Below are 14,456 nucleotides of genomic sequence, written 5' to 3'. Positions count from 1 at the left end.
ATTGCTGCAATGTAGCTTCAACTGATGGCAATATCCTGTCCCTACATTAATCACATTCATTGTTAGGGAAAGAAGTAAAAAATAATCATTTGGAGTTGCTGTGCCAAACCAAAGGTGTGTGAAGGCCTATTGTAGGCCTATGTGACTTGGTTCAGCCTTAGCTTGGTACCTACAAAGGTGAATTAGCCATAAATATCTATATATTGTCTGTAAGTACATGTTATAATCATTCCATTTCACCCCCCTTTTAAATATGCTTTTACAACAGCCACATGATTTGAATCCACCAGATAGGCCTAATAAGGTAAACATAAACTTTGTGTCTTATTTAATTATTAGGTAAACTTTACTTTACCTTTGTTAACATTACAGTTTCCAATGAATATTTAATCTTTTCTTCATTATTAATTAAATAAATAAATAAGTGCAGACATTTATTTTGAAGGGTCAAGGATTGGCGGCCATATTGGAAGTTTCCTTATTGTCGCTGGCTCCATGCAGCTAGCTGCAGGATATTGCGAGATAACAACACTGCTTTGTTTTGTGTACCTTCTGAAACCTTTTTTAGTCATGTGAAATCTTTCATAGTGTTAGGTGAAGTTAATTTTCTTTTCCCCACGTTCCACATGTAGCTATCTAACAAAAATACGTTGGCTACTAATGATACCACAAAAGTAGCATTTGCCTTGGTTGGGACGACTGGCTGCTGGAAGATATAACGTTAGCTAATGTTAGCTAATGTTTGCAATTCGAACCAATATTAACAGATGTTTGAGATTGTTGGCTGGTTGACTTAGACAGCTAACTAAAGACTTTTACACCAGGCGAAAAAAAGACGGTGAGTTAAAATGACATGAGCAACATTACTAATGAGTCATACGAGAACTAAAGTGCATAACGAGTGCATTCCGTGTTTTCAATGAGTTTAGCTGTATTACTTTGAGAAGATAAATGTGACACCTAGGAGGCCGCGAACTGTTAACTCGCCTAATTTCATGTAATGTAATGTAATTCCATGTAATGGTGGCATCCTTTTTGCTTGGCTTTGCACAGCATTCGTCTAACAGTCAGGATGGTGTGTGAACTGCTTCTGTCGTCTGTATGGTTCCTTTTCGTTATCTTTTGGATGGAGACGATCAGCGTTTGGCTTTTCCTATGTTTCTTCTACCAGGACAGGGCCTTCTATCACTGGGGAGATGGGTGAGTGCGTTGACGTTCATAAAGGTGATGATACATGGAGCAACTTTTTGGGCAGTGTGGCTGGCAACCACATAACCGTTTCAATGGTTTTAGATTGAGTGATCATTTGTATACTGATGATTAAAGTTCTCCAGGGGGAAGAAGTTTACCTATATCAATGGGAATATGCCAGAACAACAATACATTGCTCAAAAAGTTGCCTTGTGTATCATTAGCTTAACTCTTTAATTTTCCAGAGCAACTTTGAGTATCCCCTTACTAAATCACGTTATTACATGAGCTCAGCTCCTGTGACTCTTGTACTCTTTGGACATGAATGATATGGGGACACATTTAAGCAGTAGCCTATCATTTCTTGTAAAGCACATATGCAGCTACTGTTAAAATATTAAAACATGCTGAGTGGAAGTCTTTGCTTTGCTTTCCTACAGGGTGTTTGCTGACGACCCTGGACAAATGCTCTACATGTTAACCAGGTAAGTGATTTATAGACACACTCCTTTAGTACTACACTCCTGTCCTGTCATTCGTCACAATAGAAAAAGGTACCATGACACTTCTGTCTATTAAAAGTGTTTACTTATTATTCCCACTTTATCAGATCTAAAATCTACCACTTTTTTTTCTAGAGTTGACCGTTCTGGGGAGATGCAGACATGAGAGTCAAGAGTACAACAAAATATATCATGATTGGAACACGGGAGAAGAATGGGGCCTTTCATATTTCTTTTATCATCATTTAAGATATTCTGTATCCATGTCCATATCTGGACCTGCCTGCATCCCCCTTCGAAATCAAACGGGACCAGAGGACACACTTTTGTAGTTGGATGGATGACTACTTATCTATTTGATGGACAGCAGAAAAGATTTAACATAAATGTGGACCTTCCTCCTGAAAGCGTTTTCAGTTACACTACACTAACCAGCCTATGTCCTCTGCCCTTTGTCCAATATGGTCAGGGTATACAGTCTAATTATATATACCTGTGTATATAGACATTTAATTTGAATGTGTGAACAAGGAGTCATCTCTACACTCTGTGAGACTTGATGAATCTTATGTCAATGGTATAAAATGGAATTTAGGCAAACCTCAAGAATGTTTCAGCGGTTCTGTTTATAATTTGATTGGTGACTGTCTTAAACTGTCAGATCATTTTTACCTTGTAGAGACTGTTAAATTGTATATTACTCACACTCAAGGGTGTTTTGCTTGAAAGCAATAAAGTTGAGATTTGCTTGGTTGATGTTTTATCTTTTTTCTCATACGGTTTTCTATTTTTATTGGTCGTCGTCAGTGAGATCTGCGGTCACAAACCAGAAGCTGCTCTTTAATGTTTTATTGATGTCTACACTAGATGGAATTTTAGTGTGAATTTCACCAGGTTTGCATATTCAATGACTGATCCCTTGTCAAAGATGATTATTTCATGAAATGCAGTCAAGAGAATGTTATGAGCAGCAAGATACCTTTACATTACAGACTATGTTGGTGTATATATTGGGGCTATCAACACTGGTCCTGTCTTTTTTTTTTATCCAGAGTATACTTTTGTAGATGAACAGTACTAAAACAGGTCTTGTTGCTTATTTATACAGTCTATGTTTTGTATAACAAACAGTAAACATACAGTCAGTAAACTACAGTCTAGCAAACATTAGATCGAGACTTCCAGAACAGTAGGTGGTGCTATTTCCAAACAATGATAACATACGGAAACAAAACAAGGAACCAAGTACCAACGAGTTGTCGTGTCTGATGGAAGATGGAATAGCATTGTAGCTTTGTTGTCAATTTCATTTGTTTTTACAAGTCTTGCCAACATTTTCATTGATCGATCCAGAGCCAGGGGAAGGATCGGTCTTCTCGAATATGGCTCCAACAATCCAAACTCAAGCTCAACGTGAAGACGGCCACAGGTAACTTACTTTAGCTAGCTAGCTAGCTCGTGGGCTAGCATTCTACTACCTATCCAGCGCTAGCTTTCAGGCTAAAATCTGTTCTTTCCAGCTTTCAGTGGGAACCCATTAAGCTAGTCATGAAGATACCTATCAAAGGGTTATCATGTCTTAATTTTCCAGGTTTCCGCGAAGACATATGCAAGCTAAGGCATTTTTGTTTGGATTCAGCAATGAATCTGTTAACGTTAGCAAAGGGTTTTGTAACTTGATTACCAAGCTGGCGCGCACCATTGACATAAATAACATTACAGCGCAGTGACGTTGTGAGGCTTGATTTCTTATGTTTACATTTTCGTGTTTTTTAGGACCTCTTCACACAGAACCGTCCCAGAGAGGTACGTCTTGGGTATAACATGATCACTGAACGTCAGTCCATCATGTACACCACATAATGTAGGCCATCTGTATTTAGTGGTTATAAACTAATATATCGAGACTTCTGAATTCTTGACAGGTCTGGCGTTGTGTGTCGGGTGAAGTACTGCAACAGCCTCCCTGACATACCCTTCGACCCGAAGTTCATCACGTACCCGTTTGATCAGCACAGGTACACATCACATCAGATTGAATTTTGGAACACCTTGCATCCACACCCCTGAAATTGAAATTGTTGTTTCAGTTCAGATATTTAACCTAGTCTACTTGTCTGTTATCAAAAGATTTGTACAATACAAGGCTACTTCACTAGAGAAACAACACAAGCATGACCTGTTGACGGAACCCGATCTTGGGGTCACGATTGACCTCATCAACCCAGATACCTATCGTATAGATCCTAACAGTAAGTCAATGCAGCCCATATTAATCACAGGCTTCTAATAAAATCATATGTGATGACAATGGATTAGATAAATAATTGATAATTATTGCTAAATATTGCTTACATTTTGTCCAGTTCTCCTTGACCCAGCTGATGAGAAACTACTAGAAGAGGACATCCAGGCTCCTACAAGTTCGAAGAGGTAAGCTAGGATTAAATTAACATGTAATGATTTTGCATGCCTGTTCTGATGCATACCACATTGTGTTTTGACTCTAACATTGTTTTTATTAAATTCAGATCTCAGCAGCATGCTAAGGTAGTGCCCTGGATGAGGAAGACTGAGTACATCTCCACAGAGTTCAATAGATATGGCGTTTCCAATGAGAAAGTGGAAGTCAAGTAAGTCCATATCTGCTAATTGCTATGCAACTTTGACATACAGGATAGCCTCATAAAGTATAACTTTGAAATCAATTGTCTTTTGCAGGATTGGTGTTTCAGTCAAGCAGCAGTTCACAGAGGAAGAAATCTACAAAGACAGGGACAGTCAGATTGCGGCCATTGAAAAGACATTTGAAGATGCACAGAAAGCTGTGAGGACCTTTCCTCTTGATCTTTTACTCATTGTTCAAGGGAACCATTTAGAATAATTTGCCACAAAAATGGACCAATTGCAAGTCTTTTAAAGTTGTGACTTTCAGATCACAAAGATTTATTGCTTATATCCTCCTTGCAGATCCCACAGCACTACAGCAAACCCAGAGTCACTCCAGTGGAGGTTTTGCCTGTCTTCCCTGACTTTAAGGTTTGAACCCCGCATGAGAACTTGATGAACTTTAGTGTGTTATTTATAAGAAATATAGATTTATCTCATTATGTAGTCATGTCTGCATCTGTGCAATGGAGTGAATGTTGTTGAATTCTGGTTCCTGGTCATTTTGTGTATTAATTATTTATGCTGTAAAAGGTCACCCACAGCTACAGATTCATAATTTTCTTAAGAGGGTTGGATGCATGTCACATTGAACTACATTCTCCAGATTTTGAGTCAACCAGCTGTGGAGGTTCTTTCCTGATCCTTTCTTCTTCTCGCCCTCTCTAGATGTGGATCAACCCGTGTGCTCAGGTCATCTTCGACTCTGACCCTGCTCCCAAAGACATATCTGGCCCTGCTGGTGTGGATATGATGTCTCAGGCTATGATCAGGTAAGAGTGATATACAATGTTGCTCCAGGTATAAACCAGTTGATAAGTGCATTTTTCATCTCAACACCCCTTTTAGAGCACCTTTTGTATTTTATTTTTTCTACTGACTAGTTAATGACTAGTTAATATTGTAAAAGGTTATCCAGGGTCTTATATCTGATATCAGTTGATAGTTCTATACCAACGTTTCAAGTAGAGTTTTTGTGTTATCCTGGTTTACAGTTGTGACTTGTGAGTATTGGTGAGTGGAGAGTGGGATACATGTTCTGTGGACTGGCATGCCGAATGTTTTTGTTGTCTTTTTGCAGGGGTATGATGGATGAGGAAGGAAACCAGTTTGTGGCATACTTCCTGCCCAACGAGGAAACCATGCGCAAGCGCAAGAGAGACGTTGAGGAGGACATTGAATTCATGCCAGAAGAATTGTAAGGAATAACACTGTGGACAAAAATACATGGGATGGGGAAATATCAGTAACATATAATACATGATGCAGATGCATTTATTACTTTGTGTCCGAGTTACATTTTGCATCAACCAGACTGTTTTAAAATATGATCTGAGCTGCAACTCGGGATGTCAACAGATTTAAATTTTTTGAAAGTGTGTCCAACTCCATGTGTTTACCGCAAGTCTCTTTAATTCCAAAATTACTTATTTTCATTCATGTCTAGGTATGAATACAAGATTGCCAGGGAGTACAACTGGAATGTGAAGAACAAGGCCAGCAAGGGCTATGAGGAGAATTACTTCTTCATCTTCAGAGATGGAGATGGGGTCTACTACAACGAACTGGAGACCAGGTGGGAACCATTGGCATTTACAGTCAAAAGCTTCCTCTTTTACTACTTTCTTGCAAATGGTTCATTATGTTGCTATTTTTCTAAATTGTTTGCACTAGACAACCAGAGCCACATATCTGGGCAATTACAGCAAAACATGTATGCCAATGCTATTGATTCTATGCTAACATAATATGTTGGGCAGCCGTGGCCTAATGGTTAGCACTTCGGACTTGTAACCGGAGGGTTGCCAGTTCGAACCCCGACCAGTAGGCACGGCTGAAGTGCTCCCCGAGCGGCGCTGTTGTTGCAGACAGCTCACTGCGCCGGGATTAGTGTGTGCTTCACCTCGCTGTGTGTTCACTGTGTGCTGAGTGTGTTTCACTAATTCACGGATTGGGATAAATGCAGAGACCAAATTTCCCTTACGGGATCAAAAGAGTATATATACTTATATATATATATATATATGTTCAAATAATTGCTGTCACCAATCAGCCTACTTGTTTCAAAGAGTACCGGTAATCATTTTGTTTAATGACTGGGCTTAAAATTCCACACTCTTCCTTAATTTAATTACCGTGTGGATATGACCAAAGATTACCTTGGAACATAGGTAGTATGTAGAGTATTGAGAATGAGATTCTGATCCGTTCAATGTGTCTTGGTCACAGAGTACGTCTGAGCAAGAGAAGAGCCAAGGCTGGAGCGCAGTCCACCACCAACGCCATGCTGGTGTGCAACCACAGAGACATGAACGAGAAGGAGCTGGAGGCCCAGGTGAGACTTCTGGCAGTGCTCCCAAAAAAAGGGAAGGGAATTTTAATGACTGAAGTTATTTTTCGTAATCCGTGTAGGTCATACATTTAAATCATAATGGTTATAAAAAGGTCTTAACAAGTCTTACATTTGACTGACTGAACCCTGCAAAAAAGTATTGAAAAAAACAGTATTAGACAAAAAATTGAAAGTGTGTGTTGTGGCTTGTGACCTGTGTTCATTTCAGACTTTACATGTATATGTTTGGACATTAATGTATATGAATATCTAGAAGAATTTGTGACTCACTGAAGGAACTATGAAAGTAGTTATAAGTATAGTAGTTATAGTAGTAAGTCCTGAGTGCCAGAGCATCCAGTAACTCTGGATGCTCTGTCCCACACAAGGCTAACCCGTGTGGTTTTAAGGTGTGTGGCTGGGTGGGTGCCTAAGGTGTCATGGTTGAGCCAAGATGGCTGACTAGTTTCATGGACAGCCTGGTTTGAGGAAACTGATAGATGAGTGTGCCCTCTCCGTGCTACAGGAAGCCCGCAAAGCTCAGCTGGAGAACCACGAGCCCGAGGATGAGGAGGACATTGACATCGACAAGGACATCCAGGAGTCTGGTGAGGCTTCAGCACTTTAACTACTGCATCATTAATTTATTTATTGTGACGATGGCTGTCTGGGGTTAAATAGAAGTTTCTTTTGTAAATGGAAATTTACATAGAAATGCCCTGTATGTGCGTTCAGACACCTTTTTTTATGATATTAGGTTGTAAGAAGATCAACAAACATTTCAACTTACACTTGTAGGTAGCATTCAGTCTGGACCATAAACGCTAAATAAACACTCAATAAATGTTGTTCAAAGTCTGTCTGAATGGGGTATAAGTTTAGTATTTACTTGCTGTTCTGGGCTTTTACTGTTGATGCTGATGTTGGTGATTTGTTTCTAATATTTCTGTGTTTACCTTGGTTTGCTCTCAGGCGACGAGAAGGAGAAGGGCAGCGAGAGCGAGAACTCTGACAGCGAGTCAGAGCATGAGGAAGAGGAGCCTCACGAGCGCGACGAGGATGAGGAGGAAGAAGAGAGCGCCAAGCGGCCGCGACGGGCGAGTGGCAGCGGCAGCGAGAGCGGCGACGAGCGGCAGGCGCGGGAGACGCGCGCCGACGAGGAGGAGATCTTTGGGAGTGACGACGACAGCGATGACGATGGCGACGATAAAGCGGGCAGTGGTGACGGCGGCGGAGGACGCAGCAGCGGCAGCGAGGATGAGGAGGAGGAAGATGGCGGAAGGAGGAGGAGCGGGAGCGCCTCACCGCCGCACAGCAGCAGTGACCACTCGGAGGCTGGCCAGCAGAGTGGCAGCGAACGTGGCTCTGACTCAAGTGACGCCAGCGACAGCGACTGAGACGGCAGAACACAGCTTCTGTCCCGCCCTTTCCCATAACACCGCACACTCGTGCACGCACCTTTGCTCGATGCACTCGTCTCATCCATTCAAACGCACTCACTCATTCACACACATACACATGCTTATCTACACACACATTTTACACATGCACTCATTTATGCATACACACATTCACCACATATTCACACACATTCACTTATATACACTCACGCATGCCCTTGTATACATTGCATTAGCATTGCATTAGCAAACACCATTCTTGAAATGAGACATGCGTCAGAAAGGTGCTTTAGAAATATTGTTTTTCATTTAGTAATCGCTATGGGATAGTGGTTATTATCACTTTGTGGGATCACTTGGGCCCACAGATTATCTACTGACAAGGCTATCATGTTAGACATGGCGATTGTTGTGTCTCCTCTCCATCTCCCATAGCCTCCCATAATCTGGACATCCATCGTCCCCTCCTCTCGCCTCCCCTCTCTTTACCCATATCTGGGGGTCTCTGTGCATATTTCACGTCATTTTCATCTTCAGACTACCCCTCTCAAGGTTGGCCTGGCGTCTACCGTGTGTGTGTGTGTGTGTGTGTGTGTGTGTGTGTGTGTGTGTGTGTGGAGTGGAGAGACCAGCGAGAGTGAGTCATTACACATTAACGTCCACCTCCCACAGTCTCCACTTGCATTATAATTCCGCTTGTTTCTGGCTCAATCGCATTTTTTTTTTTAAATGTCTTTTTTTTTTTTTTTTCCCCCCAACCTTTCCTTTCACATTCTGCTTTGACATATGGTCTGGATAAGGTTTTTCTATAGAAATCAATTAATTGAGTTGTTTTGAACAAGAGTGTCACATTGTCTAATACTGTTAGCATACACTTTTTTTGTAGTAGTGTAGTTGAGACAGTCTACTGCAGTGTATGGACAATGTAAATAAATATTAAACTGATTGGTTTTTTTTATATCATTGTCTGTGCTTTACTCTTACTACAACAACCATTGGTTAAGAAATACACAAAGAGATACATCTATCGTAGTACAGTTTAAAATAAAAGTTTGTAAAAGTTATCTTATTTGTTTGTATAAATGAATGTTTAAGTGGTATTTCATTTTAAAGTCCAAAATGATCACTTCTGTCCACCGCACAACAACAAACAAAGAACAATACTTTATGGACAATACTGTACAAAAGGTTTGGAGAGGTTTTGTTCCTCTCAACGAAAGAATGCCAGTTTGTTTTTCAGCCACTCTTCTGTCAGGTCATCTGCATTTCGAGTCTCAAACACCTGTGGAAGAGGAGGTTACAAAGAAGAAAGTGATGAAGAAATATACAGCAAATCACGGCAGTGCAATTGTATGGATTTTAGCAAATGAAGTGGAGCCACTTAAGGCAATGGATATCATCTTCATCTGACTATACTGGGACACTATACTACATATAGAGCTAAAAATAGCACATGGTATGTAGAACTCAGAAAAAAAATCAATATCCTCAAAGGAAATGTTTAGTTTTGAAAATGTATTTTTGTCTCCCAAGAAACAAATCACACCTTATTGAGATCACATCTGTTTCACCCTTAGGAGAGGTTAGATAAGAATGAATTGAAGAGTATTTTGGGATCTTACATTGAGAGTATTTTGGACCTTGGTATTTGGTAGACACTTTTGTTCAAAGTGATTACTTATTACTTAGACCATCACCATAGATGGAATCCTCACTTGATTTTCACTGAAGATGGAATCTCATTCAAAAGATCAGTTAACTAAAGAAGATAGCCTACACACTCATCATTAGAAAAATTATGAAGCAAAATGTTCAGACAGAACTTAATTAACCAACAGTCTGCCTGCCAAATATGGAGGACTGCAACTAGTGGCATAGGGAAATAAAAAAAACATCTGATTGCACAGGCAGATATGTGCAGCCATGTCAGTGGCTCTTCCTCACTGGACGCTACTCACAGTGACATACACATGGGAGTGTGAGAGGAGATGAGAAATAGCCCTCCTTTTGGATCAGCCCAAGTCCAATTTAAAAAGGAAAGAAAAGACATTTTCGAGACAAAATTTTTTTCTTTGGGTGACTAATTGGATATTTTCACATTTATCACTTTCCTCTTCATATAGATTGGATAGCAAAAAGACCACAATGTCACCATCAGTTGGTATACCTTGGTCAGCTCTGCAGTTTGAACCAGACGGTTTTTGCTGCCCGCGTACATCATCTGTTGTTCAGGTTTGCACCCTGTAGGTATTACAGATATAGTGTGTCATTTAAAGTTGGTATATACTGTAAAAAGAATGTTTTATACTTACAATTTAAAACTATTCCCCAAATTCCCCAAACATGCAAGCAAGGCATCCATGCACACATTCCTCACCTACTGGACTTGAGAAGATGAAGCAGAGTGGGTATGAGACACGCCCATCCGCATGGTTATATTTGTAGCTGTACACAATGAATGTTCAACCATGTTAAGAAATCTTTGTTTGTAATTCTATTGGTTGCTTCTGATTTAACAAAGATTAATATTAACTCACTCTTTGACTTGTTTAAGCACTTGTGCTAGTTTAACTAGAGCACTTCCTAGAGACTAGCTGATGGAGACAGATGAAATATTGAACAAAAATGTGTAATGTGTAAGACTACAATATAACAGTTTGAATTAATGTATCGGTTAAGTTGTCTAGCTGTATAGAGGAATACAACGATCTTTCTGGCCAATGTGTTTGTGTCTGGTAAATAGCATTAACTGAAATTCTGCCATTTCAATAAGTGACATCACTGAATAATCATCTATACAAGCAGGTGGTAAAAAGGATATCTGGGCTGACGTTCAGGGAGCTCTTCCCTCAAGTCATCAAGAGTAATATCCTGTAATAAGAGATACAGGGTTGGTGCTATGTGGATCATTTCCCATCCTTCCTTTCATCCTTCCCTTTTCGTCAACAGGGCTATGGCTTTATTAATATCCCACAAAGGAACATCTGTAAATTATCATTTTCAATCTTTCAAATTTTCAGTTTATGTAATCTATAGTATTTTCACATATCCAATTACTAAAGACAAATATTGGCTTGTGTTAAAATCGTTAGCACATTTTAGAGTAGAGTGATACTGTTGATATAAGGTATAGACTATGAACTGTAAAAATGTAGTATACCAAAGTGAAACACGATATCAGTCACAGAGAAGAAGTTCAGTCAAGATTTAAGTTTAATTTGTCTGTATACAGGCGAAAGATATACGAAGCACAAGGTAGCTCATCCCTCCCTTCAAATATTGTATGTAAAATAAAAAATAATGATTGATACCAAATGCATACAAAAGTGTATACTACCCTTAATGTCACTATTTTTTTTACTTTTTCTCTGAATCTAGGGCCTTGTAGAAAATCAATTCAAAAAGCATGCAGTACAAACTTGTGGTTCAGACATAATGAGAGCATTTGTCTTCCGCAACCAAAAACGTTTGAATAATACTTCTCATGACAATGTCCAAACATTGCTTCCCACTTAATACGTTTTTCAGGGTGTAAAACTGAAGTAATTTCAAGAGCTGCAAATAATCTGAGGATGTAGAATTTGAACAGAAATATTTGACAGGCCTTCCTTTTGGGACCCATGATATAGACAAGGTCTGAACAAAATCTGAGACGTTGCAGCAACAACCTTATCTGATTTGACACGGAATGACACAGAATGACCCAAAGTGAGAAGACATCAAGGCTATACCCTAATCAATGGCATACATGGTATTTGATGCCCCACAAGCAATCAGTAGTGATATTAACCCAGGCGCCTTACATTGTCCCTGTTTGGGAACACACAATACATTAAACCATATATTGGAATATTGGACATTACTCCACTCTCTCAGAACGCAAAACTATAGACATATCTGCAGCTGGTTTTAGAATAGAAACAGAGGTGGACGAAGTACACAATTACTTTACTTAAGTGAAAGTATAGATACCTTGTCAAATATTACTCCAATACAAGTGAAAGTTGCTGAGTCAGATTTGTACTTAAGTCGATGTACAGAAGTACTTGATTTTAAAAATACTTAAATATTCAGAAGTACAAGTATTTGTCCTTTTTAATGTATTGTAATGTAATGTTTATTTTGTCATTAATAGGGTATACATCCTTTGGTCAGTCATAGGACTTGAACAGACCTGTAGTTACATCCAACGAAAACATTTTACCTATGTTCATAACTTTGCAACTGTTCAAATTGATGCAAAAATATAATTTAAATCATTATGCATTCTCTGTTCACAAATTTAAAACATTTTCACTGTGAATACAAAAACCAGGTAATTGAATTACGAATAGATTATTTATTGTTTAATGATGCACGCTAAATATCTAGCTATGCTGTGAATGTCAGGTGATTGTTTAATTTCATTACAATTTCACAATGATCATGGAGGATAGCCTAGCCAGACTAGGCCTACTTCTCAAATTTCAATTGCTAACAGGTTTGTCTAGGTTCTCTCAGGCTACATGGAGGATGCTCTGATGAAGAATCTGTCACCATCATTACCACAGCCAATTGAGCCAAGTTCAAATGGACTATTAAAAAAAAATGAACTTCAAGATGGTCTATCGCATTATTGCATTCAAAGAATCAAATGTGGTTAAAAGTACTTCATGCTCATATTTCAAATTACACTTACAGTAAGTAGAGTATTTAATGTACTTACTTACTGTCCACCCCTGAATAGAAATAGTAACACTGATGACAAACACTTAATTTTAATCCTGCAAAAAACAATTTGAAGATGAATATTTACCTCATACTCCTCTTCCACCACTACCAGTTGTTTTACCATGTCAATCTTCACTGAACAAGGGGGAACAACACCATCATTAATCTTTTGAGAACAGTGTAAGTGACAGCCATTAAAGTGAATTGTTTCCAATAAATGTTCTTCAGATGCCCAGCAAATATAATATGTTGTGATAATCACAACAAAACCGGAAATGATGCAGCAAATAGTCTGCTGAGAAAGACACTCACTTAGTATGGCTGCATTGTTTGTCTCTTTTCGGAAACGGAACTTCTTCAGTTTTTCCTTCAGGCTTTCATCCACTTCACATACTACGAGAGAATCTGCCTAAAGATTTAACCACAACATCAGGTGACAAGTCTTGGCTGAGCTAAACTAAAACGACTTAAGAGTTGACCATCATAAGCAGGCGTAATACACACAATAACCATATAGGCCTACATTCCAACTAGGCAAATTCATTCAAAAACAATAAATGAACAAAGACAACAATAAAGTGTCATGTAGATGCTTTCCATATTATTATCTGAAAACATAACATATGTTTATGAGCAGGAAATGTGCAGCTACATGTTGCAATTCTACTTCCTGACTATAACGGTTAAGAGTGCACCAAAATGGGAGAAAATGCACTATACACATAAAAATAACATGCCATGGCATCTATAGGGAACATGAAATTAGGAAAACTTTCGGACAATTAATTTAAAAGCAATTAATCCTTACCATTTCTCTGTCTTTAAGCTGAGACCTACTTCCTTTTGATCTATGAAGCTGTTTTTTCCTCCTGTTCCCCTTCTGACTTGTGACACAACTGACATCCTCAAGTTATAAGATGGCTATTTGCATAATGGGAGGGTATAGGCTTCTCATTACTGTGAGTGTTTTGATGTCACATTTGCACTAACACAGCAGCAGCAGAAGCAACAACAACAAAAAACAAACCAGATATGCAATATATTTTCCTCTCTGCCCTTTATATTCGTAAGTCACTGTCCATTGTCTTCATCTAAATGAGTGATTTAGAGATAAAAGAGTGCTATGTGTATGTGTACTTATGTTTGTGCTTCTGGTTAGAGGTTGAATTTCACAATGGCAATTTGGATCTCATCTAAACTAGCAATAGCTCTATGCCCATGTAAATAGAATTTCACCACGAAATTCCTATTTTTAAAATAATTGAATATCAACATTCAAGGAAAGTCCTATCAATTACATCATTTATACCTATAAACAGTTCACTAGGTGTTACTACATTGTAAATCCTATCCTAGCACAATTTGCCACACAACTTTTTGTGCAAGCCATGGTTCTTTCCAAACTGGACTATTGTAATTGTTATGCCTAGTCTACCTGCTTGTGTAGAGAGACCATTACAGATTATTTATATGCAGCAGCACCTCTGTTTTGTAATCAGCCAAAGACACATGTAACTTCTCTAGTCTGTTAGTAAAGGTTTCCTATAGCAGTCAGAATTAAAATAAAATCCCTCAGTTTGGCCTACAGGACACTAGGCCTACTGGACCGGCACCTTGATACCTATCTAGCTCTTCGTCCCATTTCGCCCACTA

At 38.9% G+C, this 14,456-nt stretch overlaps 2 protein-coding genes and 1 long non-coding RNA gene across 3 annotated transcripts; 2 read left to right on the top strand and 1 right to left on the bottom strand.

The window, feature by feature from the left end:
- The first annotated feature begins 488 nt into the window (after positions 1–488).
- On the top strand, positions 489–2,448 carry LOC121684517. Its single transcript, XR_006023154.1, has 4 exons — positions 489–838; positions 1,054–1,200; positions 1,632–1,676; positions 1,830–2,448. It is a non-coding gene; the product is annotated as an uncharacterized LOC121684517 (long non-coding RNA).
- A 471-nt stretch (positions 2,449–2,919) lies between these two features.
- Positions 2,920–9,051, top strand: paf1 (PAF1 homolog, Paf1/RNA polymerase II complex component). The gene is made up of 14 exons (XM_042064579.1): positions 2,920–3,123; positions 3,471–3,500; positions 3,620–3,712; positions 3,825–3,946; positions 4,061–4,127; positions 4,226–4,327; positions 4,416–4,521; positions 4,665–4,733; positions 5,031–5,134; positions 5,443–5,559; positions 5,809–5,937; positions 6,591–6,696; positions 7,220–7,301; positions 7,666–9,051. Exons 1-14 carry the CDS (start codon positions 3,077–3,079, stop codon positions 8,088–8,090), a joined length of 1,599 nt encoding a protein of 532 aa, XP_041920513.1. The 5' UTR covers positions 2,920–3,076; the 3' UTR covers positions 8,091–9,051.
- gmfg (glia maturation factor, gamma) lies at positions 9,030–13,755 on the bottom strand. Its single transcript, XM_042064580.1, has 7 exons — positions 13,612–13,755; positions 13,116–13,212; positions 12,889–12,938; positions 10,915–10,964; positions 10,471–10,553; positions 10,261–10,334; positions 9,030–9,375 (listed from the first exon to the last, which is right to left on the bottom strand). Exons 1-7 carry the CDS (start codon positions 13,612–13,614, stop codon positions 9,304–9,306), a joined length of 429 nt encoding a protein of 142 aa, XP_041920514.1. The 5' UTR covers positions 13,615–13,755; the 3' UTR covers positions 9,030–9,303.
- Between the last annotated feature and the right edge of the window lie 701 nt (positions 13,756–14,456).

The sequence above is a fragment of the Alosa sapidissima genome, chromosome 15, assembly GCF_018492685.1.
Source record: "Alosa sapidissima isolate fAloSap1 chromosome 15, fAloSap1.pri, whole genome shotgun sequence".
NCBI lineage: Eukaryota > Metazoa > Chordata > Actinopteri > Clupeiformes > Clupeidae > Alosa > Alosa sapidissima.
The sequence above is the reverse complement of the archived record's forward strand: the minus strand, read 5'-3'. Positions and strand labels throughout refer to the sequence as shown.

Bases quoted from the DNA above. Each gene is read 5' to 3' on its own strand.
- gmfg (XM_042064580.1), bottom strand. The intron at 12,939-13,115 runs GTGAGTGTCTTT...CCCCTTGTTCAG, and splicing joins AAACAATGCAGCCATACTAA to TGAAGATTGACATGGTAAAA. The intron at 9,376-10,260 runs GTATACCAACTG...CCTCTTCCACAG, and splicing joins AAACTGCAGAGCTGACCAAG to GTGTTTGAGACTCGAAATGC.
- paf1 (XM_042064579.1), top strand. From the start codon at position 3,077: ATGGCTCCAACAATCCAAACTCAAGCTCAACGTGAAGACGGCCACAG. The intron at 5,135-5,442 runs GTAAGAGTGATA...GTCTTTTTGCAG, and splicing joins ATGTCTCAGGCTATGATCAG to GGGTATGATGGATGAGGAAG. The intron at 5,560-5,808 runs GTAAGGAATAAC...ATTCATGTCTAG, and splicing joins GAATTCATGCCAGAAGAATT to GTATGAATACAAGATTGCCA.